General features: G+C 41.9%; 1 protein-coding gene across 1 annotated transcript; it reads left to right on the top strand.

Moving 5' to 3' along the window:
- Nucleotides 1-3639: 3639 nt before the first annotated feature.
- On the top strand, nucleotides 3640-20616 carry SPTSSA (serine palmitoyltransferase small subunit A; the record flags this gene model as incomplete). The annotated part of the gene is made up of 2 exons (XM_084241176.1): nucleotides 3640-3742; nucleotides 20513-20616. The coding sequence occupies 2 exons, from the start codon at nucleotides 3640-3642 to the stop codon at nucleotides 20614-20616; spliced, it is 207 nt and encodes a 68-aa protein (XP_084097302.1).
- Nucleotides 20617-21653: the final 1037 nt, after the last annotated feature.

The following is a 21653-nucleotide window of genomic DNA, read 5'->3' as shown; positions in this document are numbered from 1 at the left end:
CAGATCAACACTTCCCATCCTCATTGTTTGTCCTTCCTGGGTCACATGTATTGCTAGCTTCCCTGCCTCACTTGCTCTCTCCCATAAGTCTCTCTTTGCTATTAAATTGCAGTTGGCTCCTTCTGAGTGCCCTTTAGTGATTCCCTGTGGACTCTTTGCCCCTAAATGCCAGAGTTCCTGTGTATATTCTGTTCTTCCTACTCTGTGAGCTTTCCCTGGGTGACCTCATCCACATTTATGGCATCAATTACCAGAAACTTACTGAAAATTTAATGCCTCTGGCTACTGCTTAAGCTTTTCTTCTGAGTTTAAGATCCATATGCTCAACTGCCCCTTAAATGTCACTCAGATACTTCAGACTCAGCCTGTCCAAAGTGAATTTATCTCTTTTCTTTTAAAGATTGATTTATTTATGCATACAAGAACTGGTGTGCAGGCCAGAGGTGCGGGGTATGTGTGAGTGGAGTCATCAGAGACAGAGTGGGGTGCAGAACAGGTGGATATGTTATAGGGCAGCGCCTATACAAAACAGGGTGCCTGACTGGGTCCTCACCCACGCGCTTAAAAGGACTTATCAATACTCTACTGCAGGCACACACGAAAGGTTAATAAAAGGTTTATTTACAAGGGAAGGGGAAATGAGGAAATGTACAACTCGGAGAAAAGTGGGAGACAAAGTTTTAAATGCGTCCTACCCGATCCGCCTATCAGGAATCCCAAATGGCGCTCTGAGAGCTGGCTGCGAGCCAGGAGCCTTGAAGCCAGGAGGCGAGCAACAGAGCGAGAGACCCCAAGGGCCACGTGTTTGGTTTTTATACCCAACCTGGCTGCTTAACTCCACCCTCAGGTCCCAGCCACCTTCCCTTTGGTGGTGATGGGATTTGTCTTTCCCAGTGTCTTGATGACCTTAGTCTGGAGTGGGGGTGGGGTCCACAAAGCCTGTATGGGATTAGCTCAGAACATCCTTTCCCCCTAACAGATCTTCTGAAATACACTGTTGAGGGGAGCAGTGGGTAAGACAGTAGAGGTCTGCTGTGCCATGAGGGTTAGCTCCTGGGCCTGGGATTGAACTCGTGCTGTGGTGGCTGCTTATAGTTTTATAGTGCTGAGACTTAACCCCTTGGTCCACTAGGGAGGCCCCTCAAGCACAGTGTCTTAGAAGTCTTCTATGATTTTCTCTGGGCTATCATAAAACATAGGACATAACATATAACATAAAAATACCTGATGTAGTTTTGTAGAGTGTGGGGTCCTTGGGTTCACTCTGGGAAAGGTTTCACCAGAGCTCTCATTTCTGCGGCATGGGGTAAGTTGCTCCATGAGGCAGAGATGGTAGTTATATATATATATATTTTTAAAGATTTATTTATTTATTTATACAAGCACTGGGTACAGTTAGAAGTGCGGGAGGGTGAGAGAATTCACCACAGCCAGAGTGGGGAGCAGAGCAGGCAGAAGGACCGAAGTACACTGCTGAGGGGAGCAGCGGGCGGCAGGAGAGGTCTGCGCGCCATGTGGGACCCTCCTCCGGTGGCCGGGGAGCAGCCAGGGATCGAACCGGCACTGCAGAGGCTGTGGGCAGCTTCGCAACCCAGCGCTCAACCGCTACGCCACCGGGGAGGCCCGAGATGGTAGTTATATTTAAGGGGCAGGTTTATTAGAAAAGGGATAGGATAGTCAGACACTTGCATAGACACAAGCGGGCAGGAAGAGCTGCCCTTTGGTGGGGGCAGCATTAGGCTTTATCCTCTTCTCTTGGTAGGGAGTGGCTCATCGTGGGTGGATGGTTTGTAGTCTGATAGTTTTTGGGTGTTGTGCCTCCTTCTCTGGGTGTTGATGCCTAAGGGTCTTGATTTCTGTAAGTGGGTTAATGGCTTACGGCTATTCCCTTCTAACCCTTCCTCCTTGTGTGAGTTAGGTTCTTTTTTTTGGTGGGACCCTCTCCGGCCGCCAGGGAACGAACCAGCGCTGCAGAGGCTGCGGGCAGCCTCGTAGCCCAGTGCCCAACTGCTGCGTCACCAGGGGAGGCCCTCTTTTTTTTTTTTTTTTTAAAGATTTATTTATTTATGCATACAAGAGCTGGGGTACAGGCCAGAGATGCGGTGGGTGAGAGGATCCACCAGAGACAGAGTGGGGAGCAGAACAGGCAGACTGACTGAAATACACTGCTGAGGGGAGCAGTGGGCGGGACAGGAGAGGTTTGCCTCACCATGTGGGTTTCTCCTTGGCCAGCAGGGGATGGAATGGATTGCTTCATAATGCCATGCTTAACCCCTTGCACCACCCTGGAGGCCCTGTGAGTTAGGTTCTTGACCTTGTTTCTCCTTTCCAATTTTTTCTATTCTTAGCCTCCATCAATACCCTTTACCATATGGCAGTGTAATGGGTTAGCTTGCCCCTCTTTCCTAGTACATTGAGTACTTTATGAAGGCAGAGCTCACTCCGGTTTTCTGTCCCCAATGGTTAGCTCATGAACAGCACTTGGTATTTCAAAATGGATAAAAAGTTATCAACCATGAAAGTTTTAAAATGTAAGCAGTAGGCTATTTAACGTAGAAACTTTTTAACATTAAAACCACAGGACATTTTATGGTGTTATCTCACACACCATACATTGTATTCCTGAAGGGGAGTACAATGTTGCTGGCCCACTAGTGGGAGAATCTGGATACTTCTCCAGGGCTCATCATCAGCCTGCAGGTAAATCTCAAGCAACCTGTCATCTGCAGAACCCACCACATCAGCGTCCTTCTGCCAGCCTTGACCCGCAGAGTACCTGCAGCTATTAAAAGACACGGGTCATTGACATATTTATGGTAATCTCTCCTTTGTCTTTAGATTACACAGTGCATGGGACATACTGGTTTATGTGGGTGTTTTGGTGTGTGCTTGAGGGTGGGAGAGAGGAGGCGGCAATGTGTACAAACTTCAGAGACATCTTCCCTCCTCCTAGCACTTATCCCCGCCCCCCTCAGCTCTCCACCCCCCTCAACCCCCCGCCCCCCGCCCCCCGCCCCCCGCCCCCCGCCCCCATGGCCGCTTTACTTGCTTTCGTGGGATTAATGCCTGTCTCCCATGCTGGACAGTAGGTGCACGAGGTAAGGAATGTAATGCGTTCCTGGTCGCTCCCGTGGTACCCCTGCCCAGTTGGATGCCCGAGGCATTACAGGTATTTCATAAATATTTCCTCGACAAGTGTTCCAGCGCCCGAAATTGGGGGGGATGGGTCGCCTGTCCGCGGGAGGCCTCCGCTTCTCCAGCAACCCGCCCCCATCCGGCGCCAACGCCCCGCCCCCAACGGCCGGGTGGGGCTGGGCGCGGCGCGCCTGGGCGCTCTCGCGGGTACCGTTCTTTGGTTAGCGTGGGCGCGGCCCGGCCGGGGGGGACCGGGTGGGGGACGGGAGCGACGCGAGGCGGCGCCTCGGCCAATGAGCGCCGTCCGGGCGGGGCTCGCGTCCGGCCGTCCGGGCGCGCGCGCGGGGTGCTGGGCGTGCCCGTGGGTGACGCGCAGGGCCGGGCCGGCCAATGGGCGCAGGGTGGCGGGCGGGCGGGCCCCGAGGCCGGGGGCTTTAGGAAGCGAACCCGAGGCCGACCCGACAGGCTGACGTTCGGCTGCTGCACGGGAGTCGCGTGGCGGGGATGGCGCTGGCGCGGGCCTGGAAGCAAATGTCCTGGTTCTACTACCAGTACCTGCTGGTCACGGCGCTCTACATGCTGGAGCCCTGGGAGCGGACTGTGTTCAGTATCCTGCCAGGCCGCGGACGCGGGGGCTGGGGTGGGGGCGCTGGCCGCGGGGCCGCATCTCCCCGGGCCCAGCACCGCGGGGGCCGGGGAATGGAGAGGCGGCTTCGCGGGAGGCGTGCGCACGCGGGTTCGCCTTTGCTCGGCCGGCACGCGGAGGTCTGGGTGGCGGAGGGCTTCGGGCTGCGGGCAGAGCTCCCAGGGCTGGGGACGGGGGCGCCATTGGGGGTGGGGAGAAATGTTCAGATTCGAGGTCGCTTTGTTCCTGGAGGAAATCCCCGAGGGTATGTCTAACCTGGTGCGTCCGCGCTAGCACTTCGGCCGCGCCTGTCTTTGCGAGGCTGGGATCGCGTAAGTGGAGCAAATCGCTGCCGGCTTGGACGCCTTTGACCTTTAACTGTCCGTGATTTAGCTGACTTTGGTGCTAAAGACAATGCTACTCTGCTTACCAGCCTTTTAATTATGTTGTAAAATTGTGTTTCTGACACTCTTAGTAGTTTTAAAAAGCAGTCGTATCTTTTGATTTTCAAGACTGGCAGTTGTTTTATTCTTTGCACTGTCCGTAGAAGTCGAGCCCAAAAAGAAATTTGTGATTGGTTGTATAGTGTTTGAAACTATGTTTTCATAGATAGCTAATGAATACTTGTTATTAAGTAATTACTACAAACCAAACAATTCTGTTAAACATTTTCCTTGCGTAACATACCCAGTTAGTAACGCAAGGTTATGTAGTTAGGTCCCTGGTTTTTGTGTCCCCACTAGTTTCTGTGGATATCCCTTGCAGAGAACAATTTTAATAATGAGATGTAACGTTAAAATTAAACGTCGGGGTCAATATGAAACACATTTCTCATAACATGCTTACTTCATACAGGGTGTCTCCTTTTCAATGTGGTTTAGTTTGGAACAGCTTCACAACAACTTTGCAAGGTTGCCTTCTGATGGAATTATTTATGTAATATCACTGCCAGCTTTAATAAGTGTGTTCATTTGTATTGAACTAGCATTAAGATTGTACTTAAAGCTGAGTTTTTTTGTTCGTTTCAATACTTCTGATGAATTTTAGGCGCTTACAAGGAAACTTATTTATTTTTAGTATTGTTGGCATTTCTCACTAAAGTTGGCACTTTGGTTTCCAACCAAAGTTGGAAACAGAACGTGTTTGTAAAGTATGCTCGGATCATTTATTTGTACCTGCAGTTTAGTATCGTTCGAAGTTCTATAGGTTAAAGATCATGAGATCATCCTTCTAAAATGTATACTAAAATATAGCAGCACATACTTGTTTACTCAGTTAAATTCATCTTAAAAGTGAATTTAAGCAATGTTCCACCAAAGAACTTTTATTGGTATGTGGATAAATACTACTACAGTGTTATTTGTCTTAAGATTTTTCCTTTGTGTTGTAATAGTAATAGTGTCCTATCAATACCTAAGTGTTGATTTTTGGGGGGAGGGGTGGAAAAATAAATTATGACGTGAAATTTAGTGCTTCTAGATTTCTGCCTTTGAAATTTTTGACTGCTCATTGATTTATATAACAGTGATTTAATTAAAAAAAAAAACTTGAGAATGGCACCCAACCAGCTTATGGTACTGTAGAATCCTGTGGATTTAAGCCTAAGATTAAAAAGAATTTTTAAAAATAATGCATTATTTTAGTTGCGATAACATTAGGATTCTCCCCATCAGATAGCTCCACCACATCACCTATAGTCCACCACCAGAGTCCATTGTGCTTCCTTCCTTCTCCCTATTCCTCCCCACCTCCTCCTGCTTTTGGATGCTTCAGGTCTACAGTCAGTTTTCAAGGATTAACTTTTAAGGTTGCCTTTATCTGGTTCTAAGTTTGGTTTCTCTATAGTCCATGTATTAGTGATACCACCCAGTATTTATTTTCTCCTCTGATTTATTTTACAGTGTTATCTCTCCCAACTCTTTGTTGCTGCAAATGGCATGAGTTTATTTATTTTTTGATTATTGGGTAATACTCCATTGTGTATATGTACGGCATTTCTTGATCCGCTCATCTGTTTTTGGCACTTAGGTTGTTTCCCTATCTTGGCTATTGTAACTAAAGTAAAAAGAAAAATCTTAAATTTCGTATTAATGAATTAACCCAGAAAAATCTTAAGTTCATATTTTGAATTAACCCAGGATAGAAATGCAGTTATTTCACATAAGCTGTTCTTAAATTAGCATCAGCTATTGTATTTATATTATTCCAACTCAACTTCAGGAGTTGTTTGAAAGTCAGGCATTTAATTATCCTGTAGTTTGGAACATCAGTTTGAAAACTGCATTTTTATTCTAGCTTGAAGGAAAGAACTAAAAGAAAAATCTGGATCCCTTTCTTCTCCTACCCCCCCCTTAATTATTGTGAAGTAGTTTGAGTTTCATAAATTCATTAATGATTAGTAAGCTTCAATCAGAACTATTATGCAGACAGTTACCTAGTTTTAGAAAGACATACTCTCTTTAAAATTATATTGTAAGCAATTATTTAGGTTTTCACTGCTAGAAAGCCTAAAATATAATGTTTTTGTAAAACTTTACATGATAGGCACTGTATCCTAATTTTTCTCTTATCTACCTTCTGCCATACTTGGTACCATATTTGGTACCATATTTGAACATTTTCCATGTGCTGACATGACTTAATAGTTTACACACACAAAAAAGGGACTTGACCTTGACACCTGCATTAAGACAGAGGTAACAATAAAATGAATCACCTATGTGCTAAATAGGATTATAGAATGAATGCTGTAGGAGACCTGTAACAGACTGAGAACTATTTGGCTTCATTTGGACAGAAGTTTTTAACATGTTTCAGATTTTTCCTAATTGCAGCTAGTGGGGAAAAGAAAAAGATCAGATTTTGTAACCATGAGATTTTGTAGCCAGTGAGGCCCTCCCTCTGATGCTTCATTGAGTAACATTGTAATCATGCTGTTCAGGGCGGTGGAAAAATTAAAAATAATCTTGTTAAAATAACTTGAAGCATAACTAAAAGTTACATTAGCCTTGTTATTTTCATTAAAAAATGAAGTTTTATTCTGTACCACTGGATTATATTTGCTATATCTCTGTGGTGTCTTAAGTTTCCATGACATTTGTCCTATTTTAAGCAAAGTGTGGGCAGTTTTAGTTTCTGTGAGGAATTAGATTCTCCCCGAAAGAGGCAGTCCATGTTTCTTCAAGGGAAAAGTTTTTAAACCACAATGCTTGAGAAACATTTGTTTATATATTGATTGTCATTTCAAAGCAATTGCAGTAGAATTGTAGATGATAAAAGACTACTTTAAGACTACTTTTAGAGTAACTTTAGAGCATGGCTGTTTCTGATGAACAGAGTCCAGTTCCTGGATACAATTCAAATTTAAGGGAATAGAAAATACTATGTAGATTGGAAGAGCTTCTCTGATATATTTTGGAGAGTTTAACAGAATTTGCATTGCTCTGTCAATTCTTTTGTAAAATATGTACATTTGTTGAATTCTCTAATTATCATGTACTTCCTAATTATCCAGGTACTATTCTGGATACTGGGGCTATAACCAAATAAATCAGATAAGGTATTTGTTCTTATGCCACTGTACAAATAAGTAAAAATATATATATTTTTATATGTGTGTGTGTGTTACTAGATTGTTGTTGAAGAGGAAAGTAAGGTAGAGGGAGAGAATTCCAAGGTAATAAGCACTCCAAGCAGGAGGAACAGCAAGTTTAAAAACTCCCAAGCACTGGGTGTTTCAAGGGTAGCAGGAAGGACACAGTAAGCCTACTGGGGGTTCTCAGAGAACTTTCAGGGCGATATAAGTGGTTTTCTCCTCCCAGCAGATGGGAAGTTGTGGATTTTGCTCAACAGGTTTCTGGGATGGCAAATACTCCAGTCTGACTGATGGGATTAGGGATTCTTTAAAGCAAAGTAGTATAATGAAGTACAAGACAGTAAAGTTAAAAAAGTAGGTTGGGATCACTGTAAATCAACAAATAGCAGCTCTGAATGTACCATGTGCCAGGTGCTGGTCTATGTCTTGTGCTGTATGGGTGAGCAATGAGACAAAGATGCTTTCATAACAAGTGAAGTACATAGTATGCTAGGCTGTGAGCATTATGGAAAACTGGAGAGTAGATCAGGGTCAAATCCTAAATGCGCAGGTGTTTTAAAAGAGGGTATCTGGATGGACTTCAATGTGAAGGGGTATTTCAGTAAAACATAAAGGAGAAAAGGGAACTAGCTTGGCAGAAACCTAAGCAAAAGTTTTAAAAGTGTGAACAGCCAGTGCAAAGTGCCTGGGTCTGACCTGCCTGGCATGTGTGAAGGCCACCACTGAGGCACATGTCCATGGGAATGAGTATTAGGCAGTGAGGTCAGTGCAGGAGGTCCTGTAAAGACTGGTTTTTACTCATAGAAACCAGATGCTCTTGGAAGGTTTAAAGAGAGGGATAATCAAATCTGATTTTCATTTAATTTGGAAAAGGTTTACTCTGGTTCCAGGGTTTGTAATAGATTAAAGGTGGTAAGAAGAGGTAGGGTAGAAGAAATAGGTGTTTGGATTGACGTAGTCTTGTGATGATAATGAAAACAAAAGCATTAACTAAAAACATTTTTTAGATTAGATTTAGATTTTTATATTTGTCAGCATGTCAAGAAAAAAAAAACCTCAATACTTTTATAAAAGCCTCCTAAAATGATTACAGTTTTAAACAGTCCATTATTTTCTTTAACAACTAATTTATTTCCTTAGATTTTTGCAGTGTCTTCAAATGCTTAGAGGTTAGAATTGAGATGGATTTTTCTTTGCATCTCAACAAACTAGAATAATTATAGTATTTGAAAGTTTAGAAAATAAAACTTTTTTTTAAAGGTTTATTTATTTATGCATACAAGAACTAGGGTACAGGCCAGAGGTGTGTATGTGTGTATGTGGGGTGTGAGGATTCACCAGAGACAGTGTGGAACAGAACAGGCAGATTGACTGAAATATACTGCTGAGCGAAGCAGCGGATGTGACAGGAGAGGTCTGTTGTGCCATGTGGGTAGCTCCTTGGCCCGGGATTGAACTCATGCTACTGTGGCTGTGGGTAAGTTCATAAGTTGCATCTTAACCCCTGTGCCATGAGGGAGACCCTAAAACTTCTAAAATTAGAAATAAAAAGTAGATTATACATTCTGTGTTTCAAGACTCAAAAGGTACAAAAAGTATTATAGATGGCTCTCTATCTCTTGTCTTTGGCAGAACTTCCTCTGAGCTGGTCAGTGTGGAAATTATTAAAAATCAAATTCACCAGTCTTTTACTGAAACTTTTCTATTAATGGGCACCTCACTTTAAGAACTGTTTATGTTTATGTAGAATTATGAGTCTTTAAAAAAAATTATTTTATTTCTTTATGCATACAAGAACTGGGGTATAGGCCAGAGGTGCAGGGAGTGCGAGGATTCAGCAGAGACAGAGTGGGGAGCAGAACAGGCAGGTCTACGGAAATACACTGCTGTGGGGAGCAGCTGGCGAGACAGGAGAGGTCTGCTTCACCACATGGCTTAGCTCCCTGGCCGGCGATTAAACTCATGCTGTAGTGATTGGTGATAGCTTGATAGTACTGAGACTTAATCCCTAGCACCACCAGGGAGGCTCCTAGAATCATATGAGTCTTTACATAGAATTCCAGTAAAAATTAGCATATGATCAGATAATTAGGCAAAATTCTCAACATCAGAGAAAGTTACTTATGGGAAAATATTCTTAGTAAGTCAGCGTAATGCCTTTCAGAAAGATCTTGTCAAAATACTTTCAAGCAAAATGTGCCTTTGGAATAACCTTGAAATATTTTTCATTGTCTTCAAACTTAAATAGAAAAGAAATTCTTTCCAATGATACTTTTTTTTTTTGCATTTTATGTCATTTTCTTTTGATCTTCCATTTGTAGAACTGAATATAGCTTTTCACTACTAGGGAGGAAAAGAAAAGGTAGGCATTAACTAACTGCAACTGATATATTAGTACTTTCATTCATCTAATGGGAAGATTGTGTGTGTGTGTGTGTGTGTGTGTGAATCCCTAAAAGAATAAAAATTATTTACTGTATATCCTCTTAGCTATTTAAATCACATTTGGAATACTTCTTAGTATTTTTAGACAGTTACAAAGGATTTAATTCCTTGCTTTTTATACATGTATTTTGTTATATTGTATAATTTTGTTATATTGTAACAAAATATATCATTTTGTTATATTGTATAATTTTGTTAAAGCCTTAAAACTCTTAATTTTTCTCATAGCAAAAAATTCATCTCATAACCTGATTGGCAGAGCCAGTCATCATTCTGGGGCCAAATAGGCAAAATCAGGCTTAATTTCTGTCACGAGAAGCTCAATGCAGCTTTCTGTTAAAAAGATTATGTAAATACCTTCTCTCTTATCTCATTTCCTTTTTTTGTGTTTTTATACTTTGAGCAAGGAGCAGTTACTTCTTTCTTTTTGTTTTTAAAAGATCTATTTATCTATGCATACAACAGCTGGGGTACAGGCCTGAGGTGTGGGGGGTGAGAGGACCCACCAGAGACAGAGAGGGGAACAGAACAGGCAGACTGTCCAAAGTACACTGCTGAGGGGAGCAGCGGGCGAGACAGGAGAGGTCTGCTGTGACATTTCAGTTCCTCTCCGGCCAGCCAGGGCATCAAAACTCGTGCTGCAGAGGCTGCGGACAGTTTCATAGGCTGCTGCGTCTCAACCCCTTGCACCACCAGGGAGGCCCAACCAGCAGTTATTTCTCAGCCACATTGTAAATTTTTGATAGTGTGGCAGGGTACACACCAATGTAGAAAGGTCACCAATGTAGAGAGCTTATTTGGTGACTCTTCATGCTCTACGTTTTCTGGACTAGTGCACATGGATGCAGTATGGGACATTTCTTACTCCTTTCGCCCAGGCAGCTTTGTTGAGCCTGGTGTCAACTGAATTATGTCCTTTATGGCAAATTTCTGGGTCTCTTGAAGTGCTGAGGTGCATCTTCTCAAAGCCTACCCTATGGATGTTCTTGTGAACAGTGATAGTAAATTTTCTGGTCAATACCTGTCAATGACAGAACAGCCCTTCTTACCTCCCTCATGGGCACAGTTCTGATAGGTTGGAAAAGTGTCTTGTTTCTGAATTTGAGTTATTAGATGGGGCTTGGACCTGTGCCAGGAATTAGTTAACAGAATGAAATAAAGTGTAACCTGAGTTAGTTATTATCTCTATGTTTGCTGTCTCAGAAGTTACTTTATACCCTGGGGATGCACAATTGTTAGATCCAGGAAGTAAAACAGGAGAAATGAAATTGTAGGGGGATGGGAAGGAGAACTAACAATTCTCTGGTCAACTTCAGAAGAGACAGAGTATGGGATGGTGGAAACGAAAGATCTGCAAGCTGATTCCCCTGATATCCATGTTCTGTGGGGTGTCTTGTACTTCTGGGGCTTCTCTGCTGTATTTGAAGACAGCTGCTTTAACCTGTTTTATACTGCTATGGTTTTATACTACTATGGCGAGAATGTTAACTATCCCTTATCTGTCTTCTTTAGGTTATTATAATTAGTTGCAACTTTTGTAATTTTATTTTTTGATTTTTTTTAAGATTTTTTTTTTTTTAATTTTATACAATAGCTGGGGTACAGGCTGGAGGTGTGGGAGAGTGAGAGGTTTCATTAGCAACAGAGCAGGGAGCAGAACAGGCAGACGGACTGAAAGCACTGCTGAGGGGAACAGTGGGCGCGACAGGAGAGGTCCACCACGCCTTGTGGGAATCTCCCTGGCTGGCCGGGAATCAAACCTGCGCTGCAGAAGCTGCAGTCAGCTTCACAGGGCTGCGCACGACCCACTGCGCCACTGGGGAGTCCCTATTTTTTTATTTTTCAATAAAGATTTATTTATGCATCCAAGAACTGGGGTACAGGCCAGAGGTGTAGGGGGAGGTGAGAGGATTCACCAGAGACAGAGTGGGGAACAGAACAGGCAGATTGACTGAAAGACACTGCTGAGGGGAGCAGCAGGTGGGACAGGAGAGGTCTGCTGTGTCATGTGGGTCTCCTCCCTGGCTGGGGATCAAACTGGTACCCCAGTGACTGTGGACAGCCTCATAGGCTGTGTTCCAACTCTTTGCGCCACCAGGGGGGCCCTTTATAATTTTAATAGCTTTCAAAAAATGTGGAAGATGAAGGGCCGGAAAGTCGTGGCAGATTGATGACACTGAGGGCAGAACACACAGAGATTCTACTGTGTTTCAGCATGTGATACACTTGATTTTTCAGTAGAGGTGATTATAGTTCCTGTCTCCACTGCTTCATATTCTTAAAAACTCTTGACGCTTCCCATTGCGCAGGCTTGAGTTGTAATATTTGTGGTATTTAGGAATAAAGATAAGGGAAATTCTTCCTATTAAAAAAAAACTTCCAAAGCTGAAATTTAATGATTAAAATTGTGTTTTAGAAGATCTACTTAATAGCACATTTATAGCTATAAATTATAATGCTTAAAAATTGTAGTTATGGGGGCCTCCTTGGTGGCACAGCCATTGAGCACTGGGTTGCGAAGCTGCCTGCAGCCTCTGCAGCACCGGTTCGATCCCTGGCCTCTGGGCGAGGGTCCCACATGATGTGCAGACCTGCCTCCTGCTTCTCCCCTCAGTAGTGTACTTCGTCAGTCTGTTCTGCTTTCCACTCTGGCTCTGGTGAATTCTCTCACCCTCCCGTGCTTCTGACTGTACCCAGTGCTTATATAAACAAACAAACAAACAAACAAACATAATAAATAAATCTAAAAAAAAAACTGTAGTTATGGAATGACAGAAAGATAGTAATTAATAATTATGAAAGCAGAATTTTGGCCATTACACATTCAGTGCATTCCTGACAAATCCCCAAATAATAAGACTTAAGGGAAAATAGCATTTGAAGCAGACCACTCAAAACCCCATGCAATTTAGTAAGCAAGCAAACAAAAATAAAAGAATAATGGCATCTTGGGATGACTTGGATAGCTTAGGTTGGCTGACTGTTGGCTGCCTTAGGAGCCATTACAACAAATGCAACGACAAAGTTGACTAGAAATGCTAGTGGTAGGTGCTGAAGTCTTGCAGATGGGATGGGTTTCAGGGAGGAGGGGCAGAAGGCAGTGTAACCAGCCACCCACAGAGAGCCATGCAGCCCCTGCACCTCTCTGGAGGGGGAGTCCATGAGCAGATGCTAATTTTTAGTTTTCTTAAAATAGAACTAAAAGAGCACCTGCCTGTGTAGCAGCTGAGCTGAGGATTGTTTCTTGCTGAAGGTTATAATTCTTTTCCCACAAATCTGGTTCTTCTAATTTATGAAAAATTCCATATGAAGCCATATAGTTCCCCATGCCATACTAGTCATATTGGGGGCTAACTGATGTTCCAGAAACATATCATGACAGAACAGATAATATATCAGAGAAGACTGGGAATTTTATTTTCTGTCTTGATGCTGGGACTTAAAATCTTCATAAAATTAGTAGAATTTGTAATTAATATATACAGCCCCTCATCGCCTGGTATTTTGGGACTCAGAGCCATAAACCATTTCCAGGATTTCAGTTCAGAACTGAACTGATCATAGCTGGTGTCAGAAGCATACTTTTTTGTTTGGGTTAGTTTTCAGTTGACATATCTAAAATCAATTTCCATGCTTAGATATATATAAATCAACACACTACAGAAAGTTCACAGAATAGGTTTTGCTTTGCTAAACATTAATTTCTGATGCTGGTGTGATATCCTTTAATATGATCCTAGAATGTCAAATTTGCTAACACATAGTACTGTAATAGTATTGACATCTTCCACTTTTAATTTAATTAAATGTTAAGGCAACTAAAAAGTATCAGGACGTAGTTGATATATTTGTTAAAAGTTAACTTTCTTAACATTTCTCTTGGTGATGGTTTCCAATTGGGGGGGGGGCGATTAAGGGAAAGGAACCACAGTAGTTAGGAAGATTTCCTTTTTGGAGTTTCCTTTAGTAGCCAGCAGTGCTTTCAGTTAAGGCTTTGGTTGCTTTTCACCAAACAGCCCATGGAAATATTTTGTTAAATGCCTTATTTTCTTTTTTCCATTTTATCTAAGAAAAAAAAGTGTCATTTTAGAATTAAGTTTACGAAAGGATTTTGACTTACAGGAAAATGAATTGTTTTTGATGACCTTTTGACTTTTTCTTTCTTTTTTTTTACTGTTTCTTCATGGGACCAGTGCAATTAGAGATTTTAAGCTATAAAATTATTTATATTCGTGAAGAGGTATAATGCATACTCACTCGACTAAAAGTCTCCTGGCCTTTTCTCTGTGAAAAACTTAGTGATTTCTCCTAAGTCTTGTGGCTAGGTTGCTAAGGTAGGCAGTGATAGTGTGGAGTTACTGGTTGGGACGGGAAATGTTTGTTACTATGGTTTTGCTTCTGATGTACTGTACTGATCTTTAAAGCATTTCCTGTCTTTGTTGGAATTTTAAAGTTGCTGGGAAATGGGGAGGGAAGAGCCCTTGTAGGGACAAAAATTCCTTTTTTTTTCTATAGTCACTGGAAACTTAGCAGCTCATAAGTTGGGGTCCTGTTTAAAGAATCAGTAAATAACATTCAGATACATAGTTTCACACTGATTCATTTTTAAATTGATTGAACCTATTGCAGTATTTACAATATGTCCAGATTATAAATAACCTCTGATTATTCATTTAGCGCTTGCACATATCCTGGCACATTATCTGCTCAGTTCTTGAATATTTATGGAGCCTCTGCCTTATCTAGCAATGTGCTATAGCTGGAAGCAAAGGAGCAGCTGAGGTACAATCGCAAGTACTTAAAATTCAGTGATAGAGACAGTTATAAACACAGCACAAAAGCCTGTCTTTCAGTTGTTGAGACTTTTTTTTGGTTTATTCTAGATTTCACTAACTATATTTCTTGAATCATGGCAGCTTCTCTAAATATAGATGATTAGTGTGTATATAGCTACTGATACTTATATATACAACAGTAAGAGCTTGATAAGTAGATTACTCTATCATTTATGTATTGCTGTTATAGGGCAGCCCCGATACAAAACGGGGTGCACACACGAAAGGTTAATAAAAGGTTTATTTACAAGGGAAGGGCAAATGAGGAAATGTACAGCTCAGGGAGAAAAATGGGAGACAAAGTTTCAAATGCGTCCTACCCGATCCACCGATCTGGAATCTCAAATGGCACTCTGAGAGCTGGCTGCAAGCCAGGAGCCGTGAAGCCAGGAGGCAAGTGACAGAGCGAGCGACCCCAAGGCCCACGTGTTTGGTTTTTATACCCAACCTGGCTGTTAACTCCACCCTCAGGTCCCAGTCACCTTCCCTATGGTGGTGACGGGATTTGTCTTTCCCAATGTCCTGATGGCTTTGGTCTGGAGTGGGCAGTGGAGTCCACAAAGCCTGTTTGGGATTAGCTCAGGACATCCTTTCCCCCTAACATTGCCTCCTAATAGATCTGCATTATATACGATGATTATGTTTTTTTGTGTGTGTGTTTTCACATGCACATGTGTGTGCAAGCAATAGAAGCTTATGCTAAGGATGATTGAAGGGGTGGTACTTGACTGCTCTCTCTAAGGAAGTGGGATCTTAAAATGATAATGCTGGAAGTGACCTCATTTTATGGAGAAGAAACATTGGTCCAAACAGATTGTGAAGTCCTAAGATTTTGCTACAAATGAATAACTCATGAGTAGCCCACAGTCCCCAACTGTACGTCTGCATCATGATGTTAAGTGCCCAAACCTGAAAGAAAAATTGATTACAGATTATATTGCTTTTGTTGCAGAATAGATTTGATTTCAAATTCTCACATAAAGCCTGAAAGGTAGGTGACATGTGTCCCCAATTTACAGGTAGAGACTGTGGAGGAGACCTTTTGACACAACCATGGGTTGGCAGAGTCACAACTCATACCTAGGTCTCAGATGCTGTGGTGTTCCTGATGCCCCTTTCTTGCGTGGTCTGTCAGGGACACTTTAAACTTTGCAACATATGTTAAAATATATGAGAGATTGAGAAATCCACTCAAGTAACAGATGGCAGATTTTAGTTGGTGTATTCCACGTGATAAATGTTTATCTCTGTGAGAACACTTCTGAGGGGCTGAAGGTCACATGTTGCTTAATCTTACATAAGTCACAGTAAAACCACTGTCTGTGCAGCTGTGTCAAATTCGGTGCCTGCCCCACCCATGGCAGACATGGGCCCAAAAGGCTGCTACAATAACACTGTGACTCATGGGCCCTGATCCCCTCTCCTGGGCCTCAGGGATAAATTTGGTTACAGACACCAAGAAAGATAAATAAGGCAAAATTGGCAGGTGGGGGGTGGTGGGGAACTAGTGCCTAAAAGTATCAGTAAAGCTACCATTTTAAGTGGTGCCAAGCAGTGTTCTACTTTTCAATTTCACCTACATGGCTAAAATTGCCTAAATTGCATTTGTAGAAAGTTATAAAAGTGCCTTTTTTTGCAAGGCTATTGTTACGACTGATAGAATGTTCTCACATCTCATTGTCAGCTTGTGCACTTAGTGCAGTGTCACTGTATACTTGAGTCTGTTTTAAATATTCTCTTATAATTGAGTGGTTGAGATCTTTCAGGTGATTTTTGGCAATAATTTTGAACTTTAAATATATAGAATACTTCCTTTTCTAGGTTTGTTTAATTTTGTGATCCTGGAAATAGTTCGGAGAAGTGGGATCACAGCAACATAAAAGTCAAGCTATGGCAAAGTGGCTAAGGTGTTGTGTTTTTTTTTTTTTGTTTGTTTGTTTCCTGAGCAGCTTATAAATTAGCATTTGCATCTAGGCTCAAGTGACTTTTGATAATTTTCTGTTTATCTTGACGAGAACTCTTGAAATTTGTTTGTTTCTGAGAGGCAAAACTTCCTGTTTATTTACTAGTAAAGTAGTCCCAAGATGCCTAACTCAAGTTCTTCCTTGTTTTTTTTTAAAGATTTATTTATATTTATTTATTTATTCATAAAAGAACTGGGGTATAAGCCAGAGGGTGAGAGAATTCACCAGAGCCAGAGCGGGGAGCAGAGCAGGCAGAAGGACCAAAGTACACTGCTGAGGGGAGCAGCGGGCGGCAGGAGAGGTCTGTGCGCCATGTGGGACCCTCCTCTGGTGGCCGGGGAGCAGCCGGGGATCGAACCGGCGCCGCAGAGGCCACGGGCAGCTTCGAAACTCAGTGCTCAACCGCTGCGCCACCGGGGAGGCCCTATACCAACTACTTTTAAAATAGTTGATACTTGGGCCTCCCTGGTGGTGCAAGGGGTTCAGCACAGCATTGTGAAACTATCTGCTGCCTCTGCAGCACAGGTTCTATCCCCGGCCAGCCAGGGAGCTACCCACATGGCGCAGCAGACCTCTCCTGGCTCTCGCGCTGCACCACTCATCAGTGTATTTCAATCTGCCTGTTCTCTTCCTCACTCTGTCTCTGGTGAATCCTCTCACCCCCTGCACCTCTGGCCTGTACCCCAGTTCTTATATTGCATAAAAAAAAGTAGTTGAAAACTAAGGCTCATGGGGGTACTTTTTGCAAAAGTTAATTCAGCTTTGGTTCTCTTGAATTTAAAGTGCCTGTGTGAAGTCATCAGTGGAAGTGTTCAGTAAGTTGTAGAAAACATTTGTCTGCAGTGTGGAAGTCAGTGCCAGCTCAGCAACATTAAGTGATTGTTTGCTTCTGTAATGGGTGAGTGGAGCCCAAGAGAGAGCACTGGAAGACCATTTCATCACTTAGAATGCATTCAGCTGCAAGTAACAAAGAACATCTAACTCAAATTGGTTTAAGAATAAAGGGAATTTATTGTTTTATGTTTTGAAAATTAATTGAAAAGGTGGGATTCAGGTGATTTGATCAGGGTTCTGTCTCCATTTTTCTGTGATTATTTTTCTTCTACCACCTCCACGTGTCATCTTTGTTCTGAAGCTTGTGATTCTGCTGGATCACTGGACACTGATGATTCCAGCATTGCAGCAGTGAACTGCATATTCTAGAAAGAGAAAGAGAATATTCTCTATTCCTGAATTCCTGGCAGAAGTAATAAACTTTGAACTGGTTGATCAGTTTTGAGGGTGAGCCTTGTTATAAAGACAAGGGGATTACTAATTGGTTAAGATCAGTCAGGGCTTAGCTCTGTAGATCGGAGAGGGTTAGGCCTCAGAGAGCATGGAAAGAGTTGTGAAGAAGGACTAAAATAGTGTCAACTTGCTAGGAGGTCATTGGTGACCTGTGAGTCTTGTCTGTGACCTGGAGAACGTAAGAGTCAGGTGGTTGTGTGGGTGATGAGAATGAGAGCAATGATGTGTACTTTATTTATTTATTTATTTTAAGATTTACTTATTTGTGCATACAAGAGCTGGGGCACAGGTCAGAGATACAGGGGGTGAGAGGACTCACCAGAGACAGAATGGGGAACAGAACAGGCAGACTGACTGAAATACACTGCTGAGGGGAGCAGTGAGTGAGTCAGGAGAGATCTGCTGCACCATGTGGGCCACTCCCTGGCCAGCCAGGGATCAAATTCGTGCTGCAGAGTCTGTGGATTGCTTCAAAGTGCGGTGCTTAACCCCTTGTGCCACCAGGGAGTCCCAATGATGTGTGCTTTAAAAAAAATTACATTGGGGCCTCCCTTGGTGGCTCAGTGGTTGAGCGCTGGACTGTGAAGCTGCCTGCAGCCTCTGCAGTGCTGGTTTGATCCCCGACCACAGGCGAGTGTCCCACATGACACACAGACCTCTCCTGCTGTGCTCGCCGCTCCCCTCGGCAGTGTATTTCGTCAGTCTGTCTGTTCTGTTCCCGGCTCTGGTGAATTCTCTCTTCTGACTGTACCCAGTGCTTGTATAAATAAATAAATAAATCTTTAAAAAAAAATTACATTGTTTTTTGACATAACTGGATTAAGGAAGCTTACAAAGGGAATTAAAAACGATCATGGGAGACTTTCCCCCATGTTTATTAGATGAGTAGAATGAGTTTAGGGTTTGAGTTAGATTGCTTCACCTGAACCCTGGCTCTGAAAATAGCATCTTGTATGGTCTAGGATAAGTCACTCATTGTTTTTTTTCCTCCTCTGAAGAGTAATGATCATAGTAAACATTTTACAGGAAAGCTGTATGGGTTAAGCAAGATAATATATGAAAGAGTTTTGTTAACTAAACAAAAATATTAACTGGCAGCATGCACATTGTTTATCTAAACCCTATTTTCTCATACAAGAATGTAAGGTATTACAGAACTCGTAGTATGTAGAGCTAAAGGCATGAAAGACAGCAGGGAGAGACGAGAACATGAATGAAAGGATGAATAAAACACGGCCTTGGTGCAGTAGCTGCTATTCCTCTTAGCATGTCGACATGATTCAGCAAGATGAAAAGTCTGTAGATATCACATAATTTCTTTTTTTAAAAAAATATTTATTTATTTATTAAAGATTTATTTATTTATTTATACAAGTACTGGGTACAGTCAGAAGCGCGGGAGGGTGAGAGAATTCACCAGAGCGGGGAGCAGAGCAGGCAGAAGGACCGAAGTACACTGCTGAGGGGAGCAGCGGGCGGCAGGAGAGGTCTGCGCGCCATGTGGGACCCTCCTCTGGTGGCCGGGAGCAGCTGGGGATCGAACTGACGCTGCAGAGGCTGCGGGCAGCTTTGCAACCCAGCACTCAACCGCTGCGCAACCCAGCGCTCAACCGCTGCACCACCAGGGAGGCCCGATTTCACATAATTTCTCTTGGCAGTATGTTTTATGGCCTCTGAGGAGGGCCCCTTGTTGATAGATATATCATTTCGGTTCCTTTTTGGAATGAGAAGAAAGGAACACAGTACAGGACGCTCATCGTTTAGGTTATCAAGATGGCTTTTATTTGAAGTTATTGGAATGTTTAGTGATAATAATGATAAACGTTTAGTAGTAGCAGGTGCTGTCAGCTTATGTGTCACTCGTATATGATTGATTTTAGCTTTGTTTGTTCCAAAGTTAAATGCTTGTAGCCACATCCTAAATCTATTTTTTTAAAAGATTTATTTATACATACAAGAGCAGGTGTACAGGCCAGAGATGCAGAGGGTAAGAGGATTCACCAGAGACAGAGTGGGGAACAGAACAGGCAGACTGACTGAAATACACTGCTGAGGGGGAACAGCGGGCGAGACAGGTGGAGTCTGCCTCGCCATGTGGGTTGCTCCCTGTCTGGCCAGGGATCAAACTCATGCTGCAGAGGCTGTGGAATGCTTCATAGTGCGGTGCTTAATCCCTTGTGCCACCAGGGAGGCCCCCCTAAATCTAAATAATTCTAAAATTCTCAGATCATAATTCTTAATACTTATTTAAGTTGGTATACCTTTAAATACAATTTTTTTTATTAAAAGCAACTATATTCCTATACATTCCTGTTTCTTATATTGAAGGGTGTCACTTTCTATGCTTAATTTTAAACAGTCTGATGTTTTGGAGTATAATGGAGTAACAGTGTCAACCTTGCAAAGCAATGATGAGATAAAATGAACTAAAAAATAAAATAACAACAACAAAGCCCTTAGAATGGTGCCAGGCACTGTCAATGTTAGTGACTCTAACTATATTCTTTATAAATACTTGATATGAGAGAGCATTTAATGAATGGGTACTTCAACATAAAACAGTTGGAAAAAAATTGGAATTTAGTTTTGAACTGAAAAAAACAGTGCTTCCTTAACTACACCCCAGACTCCATGCTGGTTTCCATCGTGGGGATGGCGCTCTACACGGGGTACGTCTTTATGCCCCAGCACATCATGGCGATATTGCACTACTTTGAAATTGTACAGTGACCAAGATGTGACCCAAATCTGGAGATTCTGCAGCAAAGAACCACCCTCTGAAGTTGAAATGAGACTTCATCAGATGTCATAAGAAACTCTACTAGATGTCAACATAACCAACCTTATGAATATAGAGACTAAAATTCATGAGTAGAACAGGAAGATAATCCTGACTCGTGTTGTGTTCTTTATTTTTAATTTTGAAAGAGGCTCTTGTATAGTAGTTTTTGTCTATTTTAACATTGTAGTCATTTGTACTTTGATAAGTATTTTCTTAATATTTGTGACTGTTTCAATATTGCCCCTGTGAAAGCTTTTCTTATTGTAACTTTGAGTACATTTTAATTGCCTTCTATTTCTAAAACCTGGAGTCATTAGTTGGGCTTTACTTTTCTTGCTATTGTATGGCATATACATCTGATTGGATATATTTCTACTTGACCAAAGTTTTGTAAGAAACAATACAAGATTTGGGGCAGGGGGTTGGGGAGGGAGGATATTTTATTGAGAATTATTTACAAAAGACTTAGCTGTAAGTTTGAACTCAGGAGTACAGTTTCAGCTATTTAGACTCTAACAACTTTTGCTTTAAAACTATTAAAGTTTCTTACAATGAAAAAGAAAGATCTTGCTAAAGTTAAAATAAGGAACATTTCATCTTTTAAATATTTAATTCTTATATAAATTCATTTCCAGAAAACTTTGGTGATGATTCCTATGACAAAAGGTGGTTAAGTTGTATTGTTATGTGGTGTTTATATTCTCTATAGAGTTTTTAAATAGAAAGTTTCCTGTGAGGACCGTTATTAACAATGTACTTCCTTAAATTGAGTTTCACGATTGTACTGGGTGCTGCAAATGCATTTGCACATTGCAATAAGATATGAAGAGATGAATTGTAGTTAAAAGTTATAGCAAAAAGAAATGTAAACTTGGTTAAAATCCTTTCACTCTTTGTATTTTTTTAAAGATTTTTATTCCTTAAGTGTAAAATGACTATCTAGTATTTTGATGTACACTCATTAAATTCCAAATGAAAAAAATCA

Source organism: Talpa europaea (assembly GCF_964194135.1).
Source record: "Talpa europaea genome assembly, chromosome: 8".
In the NCBI taxonomy this organism is placed as follows: domain Eukaryota; kingdom Metazoa; phylum Chordata; class Mammalia; order Eulipotyphla; family Talpidae; genus Talpa; species Talpa europaea.
Note: the sequence above shows the minus strand (reverse complement) of the source record. Positions and strands in the feature narration are given on the sequence as shown.